Genomic DNA, 22,394 nt, shown 5'->3' on the forward strand with positions numbered 1-22,394 from the left:
TCACCACTTGACCAACCCGGTGGGTGAAATTTATTCAACCCAACATAAGTTAGCTCAATAACTATCTGAATAATAAAAAAAATCTCACTAAAAATCAGCATAATATAAGAAACATAGATTTTATAACTTTTTTAACATGAATTACCTGAAAACAAGATGTATTGTTTTCTTTTTTATTAAAATTTTAATGAGAAATAAATATTCAGTATAAATAATTATTAGTTATATATATATATATATATATATATATATATATATATATAACTAAATTATTCATTTTATACTGTTGTTGATTTTTTGAATGGGCAAAAGATTAATTATAATGTTTTTTGGTTTTATTGTAAATTATTTTTGTTTTTGAATTTACAATTTGATTCCTAATCAATACAATTATATTTCAATTTTTATCAATTTCACAGTAAATTTTGATAATTCAATTCTGGCCTACTGAATCTAACTTATTTATATTGTGTACTATTGTAAACTAAATTACGTTACACATTGGCAATTTTAAGTTAATCTTTGTACTTCCTACGTTTAATTGTTTTATTTCTGAGAATATATAATGTATCTTTACCATCAGCATTCATGGAAGTAATTTTCTAACCTGGTATACACAAAATTTTAATAAATTAACAATTTTATGAGGTACCTTTTTGGTTAAATGTTTTTTAAGTACAATTTTTACAAAACCAAATTAAAACTTCTCCAATAAATTCTAATTAAATAAAAATCTATATTTCAATTAAATAAAAATCTATATTTCAATTAAATAAAAATCTATATTTCAATTAAATAAAAATCTATATTTCATACACTGATTTCAAATTCATTTCCACAATTATTTCTCTGACAAATTTGTAATACATGTAATGTGCTGATGCCCCCTTGATTCTTCTTTCGACAATCTGAATTCTTTTTAGTAAAAATAACAGGTTTATATATTTTTAGTTTTTTTTTTTTTAGTAAAATTATTCCCAAATATAATTTTTATAATTTTCTGACAGTATTATTTGTTTATAAGTCACTATCATCAGTTTACTTTACAACCATAGATTTACAACCATAACCGCAAACAGAAAGTCACTTTATGTATTTTTTATAGCTATTTTGTTTGAATTTAAGAAAGAAGAAAATAGAAAATCAAGTGTCAGTAAAAATTAAAGATATCTGAGGATTCGCACAAAAAGAAGTACTCAGAATTCATATTTCTTTAACAGCAACAACAACAAAAACTATACAGATAATCATTAAATTGCTTAAAAATAGAGATACAAAAGAAGTTTGGCTTTAAGCAATCAAAAGTAAATGCAAGATGTACATTTACTTTAAATGCACACTGTAATTAACACTAATTTAGTATCACTACAATTTTATTCTATGTTGAAAACACTTAAATTTTAAACTAGGCTACAATAATTTCAAAACTTTCAACTCAAAGATTTACTTTTATATTCAAATTTCTACTTTCTATTAAATTTATCTGTAATTATGTTAAATTAAAACAGTTTTTTTATGAATATTTTCTTATTCATTTTAAGATATTCCTATGAAGAATGCACACAACATTGCTACAGGTAACTGAGTTGACTGTAAAATGAAGCAATTTTTTAATTAATAACTCAGTGATTTCTAATTTATTCACTAAAACTGCTTCACACATTAACAATGAATATTTAAAAATATTAAAAAAAGTGATTTATATAAACAGTAATATATTCATAAGTAATGGATAGCCATCCTTTACTTGTAAAATTAATTTAAATACATGGATTCATTATAATACTATCTTTTTAAAATACTACCAAATTTAACCTCCTTAAAACGAAAAGTTCTATATACATGGTACTCCCCCACTACAGCTGTTTGCATATAGAAAGGCCATATGTGATTCTGTGACTGATTATTTTCAACTGTGGACTGCTTGCTTATACTGCTCAATAAAATTAAATACAGAAATGATTTTTTTTTATGGGTAGAAACTTTTAGTATGTGTAATTTGGAGTGTAATGTTTTTAATAACTTTTATTTTTCTTAGTAAGCTAGTATGTTAAACAATTACATGCAATTATATGAATTAAACAAGACCCTGTTTATAATCATAATATATTAATGCATAGTTGTTAACACATGATAATACATTTATTACAAAATCAACCAATCATCTTAAAATTTTAAAATCATACACACAACTGAAACCTTTTTTATACAGAATTTTTTTTCAAATAAAGACTGGAATAAGCAAAAAATATAAGGAAGTTAACTGTTAATTGCACAGCAACAAAAAAACAGCCGTATGCAGGGAGGCACCCCTGTATAAATGTCATAAAGGTTTAAAAACATCATAAACAATAGCATGACATTTCCCACAAGTGAAAGTACAATATTACAAAAATAGATTATACAAATATAAAAAAATGATCACCTTATTTTAAGTCAAAGAATTAATAAAAATCAAAACATACATAAATTTTCAATTCTTTAAAAATTATTACTTATATCACTGTATATGATCTGATACACACCTTAGCCAGTTGTGAAGTGGCTTCTCATTATTTATTCCAGGAGGTGTCAGCTTCTATTGCTTTCCATTAACCATTACATAAAAAATTGCCACAATGGGTTTCAGCCAACAATGATTGAATAAGTTAAATAAATTAATAATTTGTTTATGATAAAATAAAATAATTTTTACCATTTAATTAGCTGATAATACAGTAAAAGAAGAGCTGAATAAACATTGCATAAAATTAAATTAAAAGCTACATTTTGTGAAATTATTTGCTTGGAATAAGACAAGAAAAAACAAATAAAATAATTGCAAATTAAATCCAAGAAAAATATATTCACCAAAAGTAATATCAGTTATTCTAAAAACAAAAGAATATATGTAAATAAATAAACCAGAATTCAAACCAAATAGAACAACTTCTATAATGTAATAGTAGGAAAAAACTATTTACATTCACTTTCATATCCATACAATCTCAGAATACTTTTGTACATTTATATCAATACAGTCAATAAATCTCTATATAAACAATATAACCAAACATACTTCCATTACATATTAAACAAAATAACACATTGGCATTTTTTGGCTCACTTGAAATATGTAAATAAATAAAAACAGTAAATTCATTACTACTCAGGTTACAAAGTAGGTTGCACTACAAAACGACAAAGGTTTTTCTCCGAACAACCTGTAATAATAACGAAAAATAATTAATAATAATATTTTTAAAGATTTTCTATAAATTTAATCATATCTAAGGATAACCTTTTAGAAATATACAATTTTCACATTCTATTGGTCAAGAGTCCTATATTTTAAATATATATAAAATTTAAGTTTAATTAAATAAACCACCTAGTTACAGAATATTAAGGAAAGACACAACTTACGTAAATTTCAATAATGTACTTTTGCAGGATCCCACATCATGTCATGAGTGAAATAATTTTGTTACTGCATAATAAAAATATTTAAAAAAAAACTAAAATAATATAACTGGGCATTAATTTACACAAGTGCTATTATCTGTTGCAGTTTTTATAAGAATATCCCCCTCAAACACTGTCTGATGGTTTATCAAATTGAAATTTTGTTAGTATTTATATCTACACTATTATATAAAGAGGAAGAAGGTTTTAGTTTATTTGGGATAAATGAAAAAAAAACTACTCAATCAATTGCAACCAAATGTTTCTTGGCATAACTGAAAAGGGTATTATATATATTTAATCTGAAAAATCTCAAAAATATATAGTGGGGATTTGCCGGTTGAAGCACAAACTTTAATGAATTAAATTAATGAAATGTGAGTCTATCACCATGTAAGATGGGTTTGAAATGAATTATTCAAATCAAGCAATTGAATATTATTACAAAAATAATAGAATTAAATTTACGTTAAGTAAAATAATATTAAATAAATTTGAAAATTTCTGTTTAACAACAATGGGCTTCCCGCGGGGACTGCAAATGAGGCTAGAATGGTGAGGTATGCGAGCACCTCGTGGGAGGCTAGACCAGTCGTCACCATCAACTGGTAACAAACGGGATGTCCCTAGGGTGCTGTTTTGAGAGGTGCAATGAGGTGCTCTTATAATATTTCTGCAAAAACTGTCATTTTGAAAATTCAAATGAGGTATTTGTTAGTAGGATGAAGGCTAACTTTTGCACACATCAGATACACTCTCAATCTAACAGATCGGAAATGTATATAAAATGGTCCAGGGGTTGGAACCCTCAGGGTAGATGGGAATGGCGACCAAAGCAAGCTCTGTAGGTGTCCAGGACACCAGTACTCCTGGCAAATTGGGAATGGTTAGGTGGTTAGGCAAACAAAGTGAGCTCTGTGGTCATGGGGTAGGCCCCTTGGCCCCAGGAGGATCCAAGGAGCCCTTGAGTTGGCTCCAGAATTCACCTGGGCTGACCTGAGCCCCGAGGAACCAGGTTCGGGCTAGACGGGCCAGCTAGTATGTAATATTTTTCTAATATATTTCATTTTTATTAATTTCCATATTTATAAATTTGTGTTAACATCAGAAAGAGAAAGTTTATTGTTAATTAAATGTCCTGCTATATTAGATAAACCTAATTTATTACTTTAGTAATTTCTAAAATGTTTATTAGGTTCGTGTGCTGATTTAAATAGTTCTTTATTGTAAGACTTAGTAATGTTCTCAATGACATTATTAGTAAATAAATATGTATATTTTTTTCACTATTTTTTATCATTGTATGTAAGGTAGTTATTTTGTTATTGAGTTTTGATAATTGTTTTTTTTTTTTTATAAATATTAATTAAAGAGTATCATACCTATTTTCAACCACTATATGTTTTATGATGCCACACAGGATGGTTCCAAATTGCATGGCAATCGCTTAGGAGTGATTCTATAGCCAAAAATAAGAAAAAAGTTCATATTAACAAAAGTTAAAAAACCGTTTGTTAGCGAGTTTCGGCGTGAGACATTTAGCCCGCTCTGCTTTCTGCTCCCTCTATGAAATTAAACCATAGTAAAAATCTTGAGGTACAAATTGTGAGGTAAATTTGGTACTTCCTTATGGTTTTTGATCCAAGAAATTGAATGAGAGTTGTCTCGGACTTCTATCTCACTTAGGTTTTAAGAAAAATGGAGTAAAACACAACAAAGCATAGCCAGAAAATACCCTTTTTTAGGTTAGGAATAAAATAACTTTGTTAATTTACCAATAAACAAATAAAAATTTCTAGTTAACTTTGTAAAGAGAATTAATTCTGAGAAAACTGATGTAAATAACATATATTAAAAACACAAATTTGAGAAGTTGAACTTTAATTAGAAACAAAATACACAAACTAGATCTGAAAAGTAATACAAATTTAAACAGAACAATTTACATACAAATCCTAATAATTATAAAAATAAGTATGAAAGACATCCTTCCAAAACATATTAAACATTTTTATTTTTTTCAAAGATTGGCAATAACAGCTGATGAACAATTAAGCTTATGCTGAATCTTAAAATGAAATCAGTTTTTCTTCATCAGCTTCAGACTTTTAGTTATGACCCTTTAAAATATTGAGAAAAATTAATATCATACAAAAATAATAATAATAATTACAATTAAAATTCTTACCTTTATTTAGCAGACATTTATGTTTATTTTAATTTCTTTTTCCTAATTTTCCTTTTGTATTCAGTGAAGTCTTCTCTTTTATCAACCAGCAGTAATCACTCATCATAGATTCATTACAAATGCCTTGATAATGTTGTTCCATTTGCAATATATCTTGGCAAAACCTATCTCCTGTCACCCAAGTGTAAATGTCCAAATATGAATGTAAAGAATGAATTTTCAATAACATTCTGCAGCCTAAATTTTTGTAGATCACTAAGATTTCATTTATAAGCTGATCATGGTTTTCAGCTTTTTTGTTTCTAAATAAACCAGTAACAACATCTTCAAATGACTTCCATGCTGCTAGTTCTTTAGGATTCAGTTTGCTGTCAAATAAATTTTCACAAATTAATTTTCTTATTTGTGGCCAAATGAATGTAATTCATTGACCCCTCTTTTAATCTGGTTTCACTTAACTATGAAAAAATCGCAGCTAAATACTTAAAGCCATCTCCGTCTTCATCTAATGCTTTTACAAAATTCTTCATTAGGCCTAGTTTTAAGTGTAGAGGTGATAAAGTAAAATGATCTGCTTTGACAAGGGGAATATTGTCAATATTTTCCTTTCCTGGGGTAAACAGATTTCTTTTTGACTAGTCTTTAACTGCGTAGTGTTTATCTGTAGCCTGACTATCCCACAAACACAAAAAACAATTTTGTATAGTCACTCTGGAGATCGAGAAGAAGCCCTATCACTTTCAAGGTAGCAATGATTCACCATGAATATTCATCATACTTAATAGGTTTTAAAATTGTTGACACTCTTTCATACATTCTTTCATTCCTACAGCATGTGCTACCGGTATAGAAGAAAACTTATTAGAGTTATGCAACAACACTACCTTTAAGCTTGATAAGTCTATAAATAAATGCCCATCATGAATAACATATTTAATGTCCAGTTCAGACATAGCCCCCTAACATCATGGCAGGAATAAATTTTAAGTATTTCAGAAAAATTTTCATTTTGATTTCTATAAACTGAAATTTTAATATCCTTGTTCAATAAATTCCATTCTTTAAGACGTGAACCTAGAAGTTCTATATGTTTCGACAAATATACATATACGTCATGAATTAGGTCGCTCAGTAAACTTGTGTGATGAAGTGAGGTTCAGTATTTTTTGATTCATCTGGAATGTAAATAATATCTACTGAAGTTGAGGATTCATTGAATGAGCCTTCTGAGGAATCAGAAATTTCTTTCTAAGAAATTGGAGCAATCTGAATCAGTAAATCATCACCACTGGTCTCATAGCTGAACGAACATTTGGATATGCAGTACTGTTTTTATTGTTTGAATTGAAACCAATAACATTTGTTAAGCAAGAATAGCAGTCATCATAATGGTTAGTAGGCTCTCGCCAAATCATAGCTGTGCCAAAAGGCAGTTGCTCTTTTTTCCTTTTAACCACTGGGTTTGTGTAACGTAACACCTGTATGCTACATGTGGAGCCCAGGGATTTATCTTGATCTCCCAAGGGACAGTCAAAATGTTTGTAAGCAGTTTTCAGCAGATACAATACTGGTTTTCATTGACTTTTTGTGGGGATTTCTTCGCAAACATAACAAAAAATATTTGGAGAATTTTTACAAGCCCGATTTTTATTCATTGTAAAATTCAAAATGTTTTAATGAATGAAAGTAAACCTGAAATATTATAGAAATACTTACTTAATCATAAAAATAATTAAGTTTTAATTTATACATACTAAATTATTTAAATACTTCATAAAATTGTTTCAACATAGAGTGCAGTAAACACAACAGCAAGTATACATGTGCATGTGCACACACAATCTTAATGTTCAATAAAATAATACCAAAAATTGTTCTGCCATAAAAATCTTTCACTAAATTTATGGCATCACTTATGAAACAATCTTTATACGTGTATGATAAAACCACTACCAAAACTAAAGAACACAGCAAGTCATACCAAGAGCTGAACTCTGAGCTTGAGATGAAATGATATCATTCAACTGTTATGTATCAAATACTGGTGATACAGACCGTATCAATTACTAATTTATTACTAAGAAGTACTAATTTAATTTTTTGCTCCATGAATGATGGAACAAATAAATTTAAGGGGTTGTAGATTAAGATCCGTTATTTGATGGATCGTTAAGATCATTATTGGAATACATATTCAAATTCAGCATATAAAATACCATATACAACACCTCCCCCTTTTCATTTCCAAATTTTATGTTGACCAGTGTAATTAGTAAGTGATTTGTTCTGTAGTAAAAGAGAGATGCCATATAAGTTGAAGAATATTGTAGATTTCCGAATTGAAACATTCCTAACCAGCAAGTATTTGCAGATATTCACTGGCACCTAAGGGGAAGCAAACCATTTAATGTAACACATGAACAGGAGACAAATGTGAATGAGCAGATTTTATGTATGATAGAGTCAAAATACTAGTACACATAGATTATCTGCATGTTTGGGAATTCCATGCAACAGTAGTATACAGTGGATATTACACAAAAAAGGTACATCTATATCATCCTCTACCAGTACAATCTTGAAGAAGGTGATTACAATCTGCAATCTGCAGCTGAATTATTGTCAATGGTTATTACAAAACAATGTGATTACGTTGATATTATTTACAGATGAAGCAACATTTACACAAGACGGGAAAAAACAATACACAAAACAAACATTTTTGGAAACATGACAATCCTCGTGAAATTATTGAAACTAATTTCCAGCACAGTTTTTCATTAAATGTCTGATGTGGGATAAGAGGTAATGTTCTTATCAGATCTCACACTTTCAACAGTAGACTCGCAGGTAATGGTTATCTGAATCTTCTTCAAAATGAGGTGTCAATACTTTAAGATGTTACAGTTAGTACAAGAACCAATATCTATTTCCAACATAATGACCATACAACAGACCATAAGCATGAACAGGACCTAGTCATTATCTGAATAAACAATTTCTAACCACTGGATTGGTTGAGGTGAACCCTTAACAATGGCCAGCTAGATCACCTGATATGAATCCCTTGGATTTCTTTCTTTGGGGATTTATGAAAGCGTTTGTATGCACAAACATCAGAAAGGCTAATGAACTTTTACAAAGAATTTCACTTTTTTTTTCTTTTTTTTTTGGTTGTTTGTGGGTGAAAAAGGCTTGGGAGTTATCATCGCCTGGTAGGTATTATTAAAAGGGTAATATAACTCCGAAATAATAAGCTATACAAGGTGCAAATGTAACATTTATCATATAATAAAAATTTACTAAAACAAGCTAAGAAGGCAAAATAAAACCCAAAACTAATATCACAGACAAAGTTGACAAAACATTAAAGATGAAATAATAGAATAAAGAAAGTATAAAAACTTACCTAACTCTGATGGGTTGTGCAAAAATCCCCACACTGGATAGTAAAATTAAACTAAAAAATCAAATTGAAAATAAAGGTTAAAATTATTAAAAAACTCTCCTTACAGAAAAACATATATAAGTATATTAAATCCGTTGCAGTAACCCAGTACTATGCAAAAAGAGAAACATTCGCTCCAAAACCCTGCCATCATAACCCAAGACATCACGAATGCTGCTGGGTACATTAAACTGACGACGCAATGCCGCATAACATACGCAGTCTACGAGAATGTGGTGCACAGTCATGCGACAGTTGCATCATGTGCACAGGGGTGGGTCTCCTCCCGACATTAGATATTCGTGTGTGATCCTCGTATGCCCCAACCGTAACCGGCAGAGGACCACTTCCTCACGACGAGAGTTCCTGCAAGAGGAGCCCCACGGCAACATTGAGTCTTTAATCCGCCGAAGTTTACTATCGACAACAGCCGTCCAGCCACTTTGCCACCTTGCTCGCAGTGATTGTTTTACATGATTAATAAAATCAAAGGTAGTAGCTCGGGTGATGAAAGGAGGCTGAATACACGCATCTTTTGCAGCAGAATCCGCCCTCTCATTACCAAGAATCCCAATGTAGCTAGGGATCCAGCAAAAACCTACCCCCTTGTTTTGTTTTTCTAACTCAGCGATTTTATCATAAATGCCAACGACGACAGGATGTCCAGAATAAAGGTTTTCCAACGCCTGGAGAGCACTGTATGAGTCACTGCAAATAAGAATGTTCCTATATTTAGGGCCAACGATACTTAGAGCCCTATCCACAGCGAGTAGTTCCGCGGTGATTAAAAAAAGTCAAAAACAACCAAAGAATGCCAGAAAATATTACCTCACCATGCAATTCTCAATGTTAAAATGTGTTTTCAGGCTGATGACGACAGACATTATGAACAGTTGATGTAATGTAAGAATAACCTATGTTATTTTATTTGGTTTTAGAAGTTGCTTGTTTTTACAATTCTATCAATAACAAAAGGCTGTTCATTTTAGTTTAAATTGTAACTTAGAATTTTCCATCCCCCAGGAATTGTTCTGTATTAAAGAATAAGAGTATTTTCTTGCACTATTATTTATTTTTAATTGACTTTATTTAATCAATTTTCTCAGAATTAAATTCTCTATCAATTTAACCAATAAGTTTTATTTGTTTATTGACAATTGTGACAAAGTTACTTTACACCACAGCTAAAAAATGATTTTCAACTTGCATTTTTTTGTTTATTAACAAAAAAATTATTATTTAAAATAATGGGGATACAGTTCTAGGACCTATTTATAAAATTTTTCCAGGTCATAAACCATAAGAAGCCACTACATTTACTTTCCCAACAGGGCTTCATTTCAGCAGAGAAGCGGAAATCAGGGCAAAATCTTTCACTGCTGTAACTCACTGACAAAGCATTTTTGAACCTATGTTATGTTTATATGAACTTTTTCATTATCTTAATGAGAGAACTACATCTATGAAGTTTAGCAGAATTCTCTGGGGACATACACACACACAAGTAAGCAGGTGGTGGTTTCTTATGTAATTTGAGATGGCAAATAAGATAAAACAAGTCCCAGAACTGTAAATTCAATAGTTTTTAAGATATCTGACATAAAACACAAAATTAAGGCTCAAAAACATGTTTTTTTTTAGGTTTGTAGTACAATAGCTTTGTTAAATGACTAATAAATGCAAAAGATTTAGTAATAAAACTTGTACAGAATTTAATTCTGAGAAAATTAAGGTAAATACAACCAATAAAAAGTAAATAAAAACTTCTAAAAATTGGCTTTTCATTGAAGCAAAAGAAATGAAAAATAGAAAGAAAGTTTTATTACTATTTCTGTACCTAATAAACTTTATTCTTAATATAGCAAAACAGAAAAAAATAATTATATGAAATGATAAATGGTAACAGAATAACAAACCTTAGTTACACAAACTGTTCAAAATTCCCTACTTCACAATGTACACAGCACTCTACCTGACGTAAAATATTTCCGGTGGGGCTTTCCATATCATCTCAGTATTGTTTCGTATAAATTCAACCGCATTTCATATTTTAATGAGTGACTCTTCTTTGGTATCAACTTTTTCTTGATATAGTATTGTTTTCATATGGCCCAAGATGAAAGTCTGGTAGTATTAAAAGTCAGGTGATCGTGGTGGCCAATTGATTAGTCCACTACGTACAATCCAGTTTAAGAAATTAGCATTCAAGTGATTTCTAGCTACTACAGAAATATGTGGCTTTGCACCATCAAGCTGGAAAATCATTTGGAATCTAATTTATAAAGGTACATCCTCCAAAAAACCAGAAAATTATTTTTCAAGAAATGAATGTATGCACCTCCTGTAACGTTTTTATTGAAAACAAATGGTCCCAAAATTTTATCATAAAGCCACACCAAACTTTCATGTGAAATCTATGTTGGAAACAAGTTTCCGCAGCACCATGCGGACTGTCTTCACTCCATAAATGACTATTTTTAAAATTGAAGTCTCTGTTTCTCGTAAAAGTGGCTTCACCAGTAAATAAAATTGAATTTACCTAACAGTGTTGTCTAGAAGCCAATGATAGAAGTTTAACTGCTGGGGAGTAATCAGTTGGTCGCAAATTTTGAATCTTCTGCTTTCTATAGGATGTACCCACACTTCGTTTTTTGACAAACCAGTGCGACTTGTGCTAGTGAATATAATGCTGAATATGCTGAATCACACAATATTCATCATTAACACAAACGATTTACCTGACATTTAACAGAAAAGAACACATTCGAAATAACCCTTTCGTTTGTAAATGCTGATACACTGAAGAAAACGTTTTCGTACTTGGAATCTGCCTTCCAGGAAATCTCTCCTGATATTCACAATGAGCAGCTTCAGAATTTCAATTACAAAATCCATAAAAAAAAAATTATATCAGCATACTCCTAGTTAGAAAATTGAAAAAGAATTTTTACACTATAGTATGATAACATTACATTTTCTTTACCCGTATGATAATTTATGACAATGGATTCAAATGAAGTATACAATTTTCACTGTTGACCAGATTCAACTTACACAATAAAATTTTTTTAAATATGTCTAAAATAACATACACTTCAATTTAGTTTGTTAATAATTATTTCGTTTTACCTGACTAAATTATTGAATATACACAGCTAAAATACCGTTTTAAAAATTTTGTATTTCTTTTAAAATAATTTTAAAATCAATACATTTCTTTAAAAATAATTATTACGTCAAAATAGAGTTTTGTTTGTTAGGTACAGAAAGAACAATACAATGATTTTCTGTTTATTTTTCATCTGTTTTACTTCAATAAAAAGCCTATTTTTAAAAGTCTATCTACTTTTTATTGGCTGTATTTACATTAATTTTCTTCGAATTAAATTCTCTACAAGTTACTACAAACCTAAAAAAACTTCTTTTTCAACACAGAATTTTGTGTTTTATGTCAGATATCATCAAAACTACTTAAGTTACAGCTTTAGGATCTGTTTTATTCTATTTTCCAGCCAAATTACATAAGAAACCACCAACTTAACTAATTCCTTAATCCAACTTAATTAATTAGTTCCTTAATTTGGGTACCAAAAATTACAGTATGGTTTCTCTTTATTATAAAAGTAGAAAACCAGATGAAATCTTTTGCTAGCCATAACTTGAAAACAAAGCGTTTCCAGACCTATGTTTATCTGACTTTTTTCAACATTTTCACCAGTAATACATGTCCTGAAAGTTTCTCCATTTCTACGTGGGACACATTGGGTATATATATATATATTTTTTTTTTCTTCATAATGACATATTTTTCTTAATTTAAATATGTTTTCAATGCCTATTAGCCTTTTTTTGTCTAGTTCTAATAAAAAACATATCCTAGCTTAGTGAACCTAGAATATTTAATACAATCACGTGTATACTGTCACTTTATGAACACAATTATCTACAGATTCAAAATTAAGCTATACAAGATAATCTACAAATGACCGGTTATTATATTAACTCAATAAATTAGTCTGCTTAATTTATTTTTATTTTAAATCATTTATTACTGAATTAAACAATTTATTACAGAAATAAAGTAGAATAAGTGCCAATTAATAAATCAACAATACCACAATTTAATTACTGTCTGAAAATATCATTAAAACTTCTACAAACTTATTTTTTTGAAATTTAATCATTTTATTTTAATTTGAACTTCATAGAGTAAATTTGTTGTTATACACATTTCCTATAAATGTTTATTACATCTGGAATTTCTCATGACTCTAATTTGAAAAATGCCACAATTTGTTCAATGCCAAAATTTGCATTAAAAATTTACCTTTATAATACTTTGATTACCTCTTAAGTACCCAGCAACCTAAAACTGGCATCTGTGAATGTTTATTCTAAATTATCACAGGTTTACAATACAGTTCTGCATATTGAAATTAATAATGGCTTTGTTTTTAATTTGTACAAAAGTTGATTATCATCAGTAAAATACTTGTTTATTCATCAATTAAATTTGTTACGGGCTGGCTCCCTCTTGCTGAATATATTTATGTTAACTATTAAAAAGTTAATTGTCTGTTAATAAAACAGGGTAACAATGTTAGGACCTTATCAAGGAACCTAAACCAAAGTGACACACAAACATAGGAACTGGAAACAAAATATATATTACATTAACTAATAATTTTATTTTGCAACATTTTTTTACAAGCCCTTTCAGTCACCAACAGCCTAATTCTCCATCTAAATATTAAAACTAAGACTTTATAACTTTCATTTTAAAAATTTCATTTTACTGATTTGTTAAGTGAACAATACAGTTCAAAGATCCCATTTGCCTGATCCCTATTGTATTTTTTAACACATTCTCCCAGCATATTTAATAGAAATTCTTTTCTCTAAAATTCTTTTTTCCTTTTTGATGTTAACTGAAATATATTATGAAACTTTATGAATACTGTAGCACTGTTGTTAAAATGCATAGTTCATTATAAAAAGTTATTTTTTACCTTTACAATAAGCCAAGGTGGTAATTTTTTTAAATAGCTGCCACATTAAAACGGTATCAGAAAAAATGTGTTAATATTTAAACAAAAGTTTTAAAAAGGACAAACTAAAGGAACTCTTTTCTTAAATATATTTAAACATTAATGACCATCAACAACACATTACAGAACACCAAAACTGCACTATCAGGAACAGGCATAAATTATATACTTATAAGAGAAAAAAGAAAAAGAGAAACATTAAGGATAATTTTTTAGACAAGTTACAATTTACAATAATAAGTAGAAAAGGTGAAGTTTTAATACAGTATGAAACTTAATATTTTCTATATAGTAATTCTTAAACAAACTTGGATTCTCGATTAAGACAAGACAAACTTTGATACAAAATTAATCATTAATGAGTAAATTTAAACCTACTTAAAAAAATTAACTCCAATAATGTATTCATAAAACAATTTCCTGTCAAATACAATTTATAATCTTCAAGTAATATATTACCAATTATTGACTAGGATGGAGAACACTCAGGTCGTGCAACATTTCCATCTTCTTCTGTACTTGATGACTCTTCGCTAACAGCTGATGCTGGAGCTGCATCACCTTCACCTTGTGTTCTCGTTTCTGGTCTCGATTCAGTCTATAAATAACATAAAAAAAGCATTTTTCACTTTAAAAATTATATAAACTTTATAAAAATCATAACAGTCATTAATGTGGAAACAGCTATGACAAAACATCATATGGCTACTTTACTCAAACCAAAACATTTTTTATACCAGTTTGTTTTTTCCATGAAGTTCTTTGGATCATGTCAGACTATTCACTAAATTCACACAAAGTTTGAGAAGAAAATTAAACTTTTACAACAATCCATTTTAAAAACACAAATGAATATAATTCCCACACAACCAATTAGGCACTCAAAAGAAAATGTTAAATCACCCAAACATTTGATTTTTTTAAATGAAAATTTAAAAAAATCAATCTTCAAAATCAATCAAATTCAATGATCAAAATCAATCAATCTTTCCTGAAAAGGAAAGATTCATTTATGGTGATCAAAAGGACACATTTTGTCATGAACATTTAAAATAGATTATAAAATAGTACAAATATACTTTTAAGTAATAATATAAGGACATAAGTTAACTTTACAATCATGGAGTAAATTATTGGTATGAGATACAACTCGTCTGCACCTTTAATCAATAATTACATTCCTAACAGTGCATGTAAAGCCACAAACTTAGAACATTCCACTGCTCTATATTTATGATTTACAGGAACAGTAAAGTAATTTTTTAAAAACCCTGTTCTCACTCACATTAATCACTTTGAAAGATAATTATTTTCAAAAACCTTTTTTTTTTTTTTTAATACGATTTTCACTACTTTAACATTGATAGCTGTAACTTTAACAACTGAACATTTTTATTGATAAAGCTACAGAACTTTGCACATTTTAAATCATTTTTTCCAGCTGCTTGATATTGTTATTCTAAAGCTGCAGGAAACAACTGCAAATAAAAATAAACCTTTCCTCACTATACGTTACTACCAATAGGTGCTTGCTTTCATTCCAAATCTTCTAACCGTAAATTAATACTTTATAATTTTTTCATTAGCTTTTATGAAGGGAATAAATTACAAAAAAAGGATATTTTATTATTAAAGAAAAGAATAGGATGCCTACCCTACTTGTTTACAGTATCTTATAAATAAATAAAATCAACATTAAAGCCAGATTACTATGAAAAACAAGATGACTAACTAAGAATACACTTACATGCATCGCAGTAACACACTTCTACTGTGCACAAACTGTCAATATTTGATAATTCAGATAGTCAAAAATTAAAGGGGGTTTACCAGTCTTAACAAGTTTCTCTCACACATTACGCCCTACAATCCAACAACACAAGATGCAGTATGAAACAATACTGGTTAAGTCACCCAGAGCATAATTTGCAGTAATGTAATAATTTTGCTGAGTAAAACATATAAGTTGAAACCACACAAGATTGTATTTTGGAACAAAATATTTATTAATAATATTTATTTTGGAACAAAGTATTTTTTATTGCATTTTAGAACAAATTATAATGTTTATTGTCATTTTGCTTGATTTCAATAACATAAGCTTCATATCTCTTTCAGTCAGTTTTTCAAAAGTGTGGCAAAATTGATATAGTGTAAACCTCTAATGATTACACATTATCAATGAATAATATTAAGATTGACTGTAATTTGATCACCTCAACCAAGTAAAACCCCGCATATTCAAGCAATATATTGTCAGCAAACTTTTTTCCCTGGGCACAAAAGGAAGTGTTGTTAAACACAATATTAGTACAAGGAAGTGATTTGCCCTTGGCTGGGATGGTGGTAATAATAATAATCTTCTCTCAACTGCTATTTCTGCATGAGAAAGTTCCATGGTGATACAGTGTTCTTAACTGGACAAAGTTTATTGTTGATGGTAGTATTCCATTAACTTTGCCACTGATCATGAACCACCCTCATCAGGCTGGGATTTGTAACCTTCAGCTGTTACAAGGAAGTGTTGTGCCCAAACACAATATTTATAAAGTACATATATAAATATTAAAAATTAAATTAAAAACTAAAAACCCAAAAAGCGAAATAAATCCACAATTAAAACAATAAAACATCTGCCATATGCCAAATGGTATAAATAACTGAAAACTACTACTGAATACTCAAATATTTGAATGTAAACCAGACAGCCCTGAAAAATGTTAAAAGATTAGATAATATTGTTACACTGTTTCCCAACTTACTTCGCATGTCAGTTCTAACTTGTGATGCAAAGCCGCTTAACAGATACAATCCACAAGGATGTAGTGCACTGTCAGTTGACAGTCACAGCGACCAAAAACAAGTACAGCTGATTGAGTAATCAGATATCAATGAGTGAGTCTAGTGTGCCCTATTTGAAAACAGCAATAATAACCTTCTCTCGACTGCTATTTCTGCATGAGAAGCTCCACGGTGATACAGTGTTCTTAACTGGACAAAGTTTATTGTTGATGGTAGTATTCCATTAACTTTGCCACTCATCATGAACCACCCTCTTCAGCAAACAGACAAGATCATTCAAAACAACAAGATTGGTGAAAGGAGGCTAGAAACAAGTCTCTTTTGCCGCACTATCAGCACGTTCATTGTCTGAAATTCCAATATGGCTGGGGATCCAGCAAAAGCTCACAGAAGTCATTTGTGAAACAACACATTGTATCTCACAGACAATGGGATATCCGGAGTATATGTCACTAATCGCCTGTAAAGTATTCATGGAATCAATCATTGTCATAGAAATGATTGAAATGAATGATGCCATTGTCATAGAAATCATTGCCGAAATGTTGGGCTATTAAATTTAAAGCCTTATTAATAGCATACAACTTCACAACAAAAATACTAACTATGCTGAGAAGGACAAACATGTATGTTCTGTTCCCAACCACAAAAGCACAACCAACAAAATTAACATTTTTAGAACTGTCCATATAAGTATAGCATCAGGGTTCACACTATTTATAAGATTATAGAATTTTTCTTGTAATTTAACCAGATTGTGTACTTTTTATGACAACTACAAAGACTAAAGCAGTAATTTACTAGAGAAGGCCATCAAAGGGGGAGTAATAACATGGAGCAACAGTAAGTACTGGAAGAAATTGTACATTTAGAGCTAAGAAAAGGCATTAAGCTCTGATCTCTAGTGGAGTAGTAGATGAAGGCCGCTCCTCATATTGATTAACATGCTGGATTCAGAATATCACATCAAAGAATGGATGATTTGGTTGCACTTTAATACGAGCTACATAGGAGCATATCATTTGATTTCATCTAGTCCAAACAGGTGGCTCACCAATGTCCACCAGCTGACTTACGAGATGAGAAAACAAACCTTTAGCAAGATGGATATATGAATGATTGACTGCATCGAACATCTTTAGAGTGGTAGCTAGTGCTGATGAATAAACCACGCAGCAGTAGTCTAAGTGGCAACAGACCAGAGGTAGAAGCAGAACATGCATATACGATCAGCTCTCCCACAGGTATTAGATAGAACTTTCAGCATGTGTAATATTTTTAGACAATATACCTTTAGCTCCATCAAATGTGTTACCCACGATAGTCGTTGGTTAAACCACAATCCTAGAAATCTAACCCGCATGTATGCATCAACTGATTCACTGTATAAAAACACATGCTCGCTCAACCGGAAAAAACAACTTTTTTCCAGAAAAAACATGAATCTAGTTGATTTACATCATGATTCTAAGCAGGTTATTGTTTTGAAGCAGCCTCTCACCAGCAGCTAACATTCTACATGCTACGTAAATAGGAAAATCATCTACAAATAAAAAAAATGTAATGGGCATTGGCACGCAGTCTACAGCATTATCCATTGCTACAAAAAACAAAGTAATACTTGTCAGCAAACAGCATTATCAAAAATAAATGATTAGCTTAGACTACACTAAAAAATAAAATGATTGCAGTAATACTGATTTAACAATAATTAATCAATAGATCATAATTATGACCAGAGAATACAACTGAATACAATAATTTTCCTTTTATTTACCGGTATGCCACGACGCCTTTCAAATCTACGTATTTGTCTCCACAACCACTGCATCTGACTATCCCACGGATCACCTCTGCGGCTTTTATTCTCATCACGAGTCTTTTGATTAAAAATCACAGACTAAAAAAAAAAAAAAACAAATTATTACATCATTAACTAATTAATCTCAGTGAAGTACAGTCAAAATGTGTTATGATAACATTAATAGCTGATATTATTGTCACTAAAGTGAACTTTCATTATTAAAAAATCCACTTCATCAAGTATTTTTAAATATAATTAATTACACTGTTTAATAATGTTATCAGTAACAGAGACTAAATTATCATTTACATTGATTTTGCTTGTAGTTTAAATATCAAATGTTAAAAATCTCTTTCCTATCAAAACAAATTAGATAATTTATTCTGTAACTCAAGAATAACAAAACAGCAGGCTGAACTTCTCTGCTTGAAATTGCACTAGTGGAATCTGATGGCAAATGGAACCAGCATTACATCCTTCCGAGAAAAAAAATGCCTTTGCGAAATATACAAATATTTCTCAATATGCCTTCTCCTTTCCACATGGAAAGGAGTTACTTGTACCTGTACCACCATTTAATCTGACATTTCTAGAAAAACAATCTGAAATGAAGCAGATGATGTAGAGGATTTTGAAGAATTTCTTCCTGTATCTGATGAAAAATCTCCCATTTTATACAACATTAACTTAATGATTTAGTTAGCAATTTAAATTTACCAAAGCAAAAACCAAAACTTCTGGAGTCTAGACTGTAACAGTAGAATCTTTTAGCAGAAAAACAAAAGTTACTACATTTAGAACACGAAATAAAACTTTTTTACTTATTTTACTATGAAAAATTCATTTTGTGTTTGTAATGTCGATGTCTTGATGAAAGTGCTTGGAATTCAGCATATCCCTGAAGAATGGCACCTTTTTATTGACCCTTCTGAAGATAGCATGAAAGCAGTTTTATTACATAACAGTAAAACAGCAATCCATTCCATTAGCTCATGCAGTCAACATTAAAGAAACATATGAAACTGTGGCTTCAATATTAGAAACAATAAAATACAAAGAGCATATGTAGCAAGTTTGCAGTAATCTGAAAGTTGTTACTTTTTGGTTTACAAAACGGGTTTATGAAATATTGTTGTTTTCTTTGTCAATAGTCGTGATACAAAAAGTCATTACCAAATAAAGAACTGGTCATTGTGGCAGAACTTTGTGGCTGGTGAAAAAAATAAAAAGCATTTATCATTAATTGAGAGTAGTAAAATCATACTGCCACCACTTCACATAAAACTCATGAAAAATTTTGTAAAGGCACTACATAAAGATGGACCAGGGTAGTTGTTATTATAAATGAAAATGGACCTTATTAAAATTAAGTTTTCTTAAAGTGAGTGATGGTAAGCTCAAGGAGGATATATTTTTATTGGTCTGAAAATCAAGAAACTATCAGCAATGAGCAAGGAGAGCATTTCCATCAGGATATTCTGACCATGGAGCATCGGTACCAAGAAAGATAGCATCCTGGAACGATGGATGACTATTGTTTTTTTTTTGTTTAGAGAAACTGATCAAACTTCGTACAAGTGAAAAAGTATGTAAAAATATTTTAAAAATTAAAGGTAAGACAATTCCAATGATTTAAACTTTTAAAAACTGTTATTTTAAAGACATTTTCACTGATTTAGAAACTGTTATTTTAAAACTATATAATGTATTTCAATAAAATTTTTGATTGATTTAACCAAATTTTAAATGAATACACATAAATAATATATTTTTTTTAATATTGATTTCACAGTGATTATGCATTTATTGATAAAAAATTATACATCTAAATCATATGTATCTAAAAAAAACATGACGTATTATACAAATTCTCATAACTGTTTTGAATTCAGCACCCCAAAATTAGTTAAAAATCACAATGTGCAATTCCAGATACATGAAAAATTTTTTTTTGTGTTATTACTGGAACAAAGAACTGTAAAAAACTGTTTACATAAGAATTAATCCATTTGTTCAATAAAAAGTCCTTCAGGCACATATCTAAATAGTATAAAACCCTCAAATTAGATATTACCTAATCTTACAAAAAAAAAAAAAAAAAAAAAAAAAAAAAAAAACTGCAATTATAACTTGAATGGAACTGCAATTAAACATGACAGCTCACCTAGAAGTTTTTGCCAATATATTTCTTCTCCTCATACAGCCATATTCATTAAATAAACTTTTAACATAACTTATGTCAAACATAACAATATTTTAATTTAAAAAAAATTTTTATCCATAATATATATTTATAATTTGTGATCAAATACAGTAATCTAAAGAAAAATTAGATTACTATCATTACTAAATGCGTTAACTACAAGTTACAAAAGCAAAAAACAATGAATGTCAACATCAAAGGCATTATCATACAGTGATGATTTAGTCATCATCATATAGTGAAATCCGGTTGTAATTTATTAGAACCCACTTTATCTGTCGATGTATTGATCATTTTATCTGTTGCACTCCCAACTGAGTACATTACATATAAACAAATAAAAATCTTCTTACTTCTTTTAAAGATTTCTCAAAGGATTTTAATGTCAACATACAGTAGATGAAATTAAGTATTTGTAAGGTACAATTCAATTGTATATGTCTTTCTTTGTAGATATCTAAAAGAAAATGTTTGTACACTTGTGACACAGTTACTGAAAACAGTAAACAAAGGCATCAAGTGGCATAATCTACATGGCAAAACCGAAACAGCAAGACTCTGTTTTATAAGTAAATAGTAACAATTCTGTTATATAAAATATACATATATCAGTTAAAATACTAACAAATACATTAACTACCTTAACAAAGAAAAAATGTTAAATATTTGAATCATAACTGAACCAAATATTATAAAAAATTTTTTTTCAACAAATTAAAAAAGTAAAACACAATATAATTTAACAACAGTCTAACTCTAAAAGCTTACCGATTTAAGTCCATTAAAAGTGGGTTCCTGTTCACAAGAAGGTACCCATATTTTAATATCATAATCTAGGCCACTTGTAGCTATCATTGGCACCTGTGGATGTGGTTCTAGACAGTTCACCTGGAAATATTTTAACCAAAACAAACATTGATTTTTTTTTTTTTTTTGTAAATATACTGCAGTTCTTTTGTATTTAAATCAATGAATTAATGATCTTCCAATAATTCAACCCTTTCAATTTCTAACTGTTTTCAACAGGTCTCATCACAACTTAATCAAATTTTCACTTTATCAATTTTGTGTGATTTTAATTTTGGAATATCTCAAAAAATCTTTACCATTTCCACTTTTAAAATATGAAGCAATTGTTTTTAATTATTCATAAAATTATGACGATATACATTAATACTTGCCTTAAAATGTTTCATAAATTTATTAATTTCTCTTCCTTTCTAAACAATAGTTTTTTAAGCAAAACTCTTAGAATAACCCTGATGTCTGGGAACGTTTTGCAGCAATAGCAAATATGTTTATAAAAAAATATTGTGTTATTTAAAAAGAAATTCTGAGTTAAAAAACAAAAATTAGAGATTAAAAACCATCATTAAAGAGCTGTGCTAATTGATTAATAAAATAGATTAAAAAACAAGAAAATGTTCCAAGAACAGTTTATAAAGATTTATCTGAAA

General features: G+C 29.4%; 1 protein-coding gene across 7 annotated transcripts in view; it reads right to left on the reverse strand.

The window, feature by feature from the left end:
* Nucleotides 1-984: 984 nt before the first annotated feature.
* Nucleotides 985-22,394, reverse strand: part of LOC142326057 (DDB1- and CUL4-associated factor 8-like) — a 79,746-nt gene continuing 58,336 nt past the window's right edge. For 3 of the 7 annotated variants that reach the window (XM_075368162.1, XM_075368160.1, XM_075368161.1), the window contains 4 exons: nucleotides 21,706-21,825; nucleotides 18,708-18,830; nucleotides 14,588-14,726; nucleotides 985-3,203 (listed from right to left, as the gene is read on the reverse strand). In XM_075368162.1, coding sequence (XP_075224277.1) covers nucleotides 14,598-14,726; nucleotides 18,708-18,830; nucleotides 21,706-21,825 — 372 coding nt within the window. In that variant the 3' untranslated portion in view covers nucleotides 985-3,203; nucleotides 14,588-14,597. Of the gene's footprint in view, nucleotides 3,204-4,826; nucleotides 4,904-5,632; nucleotides 5,804-9,041; nucleotides 9,093-14,587; nucleotides 14,727-18,707; nucleotides 18,831-21,705; nucleotides 21,826-22,394 lie in introns of all 7 variants that reach the window. The other 4 variants (XR_012756662.1, XR_012756664.1, XR_012756663.1 and 1 more) reach the window with 4 other exon arrangements.

This window comes from Lycorma delicatula, chromosome 6, assembly GCF_047948215.1.
Source record: "Lycorma delicatula isolate Av1 chromosome 6, ASM4794821v1, whole genome shotgun sequence".
NCBI classification, from domain to species: domain Eukaryota; kingdom Metazoa; phylum Arthropoda; class Insecta; order Hemiptera; family Fulgoridae; genus Lycorma; species Lycorma delicatula.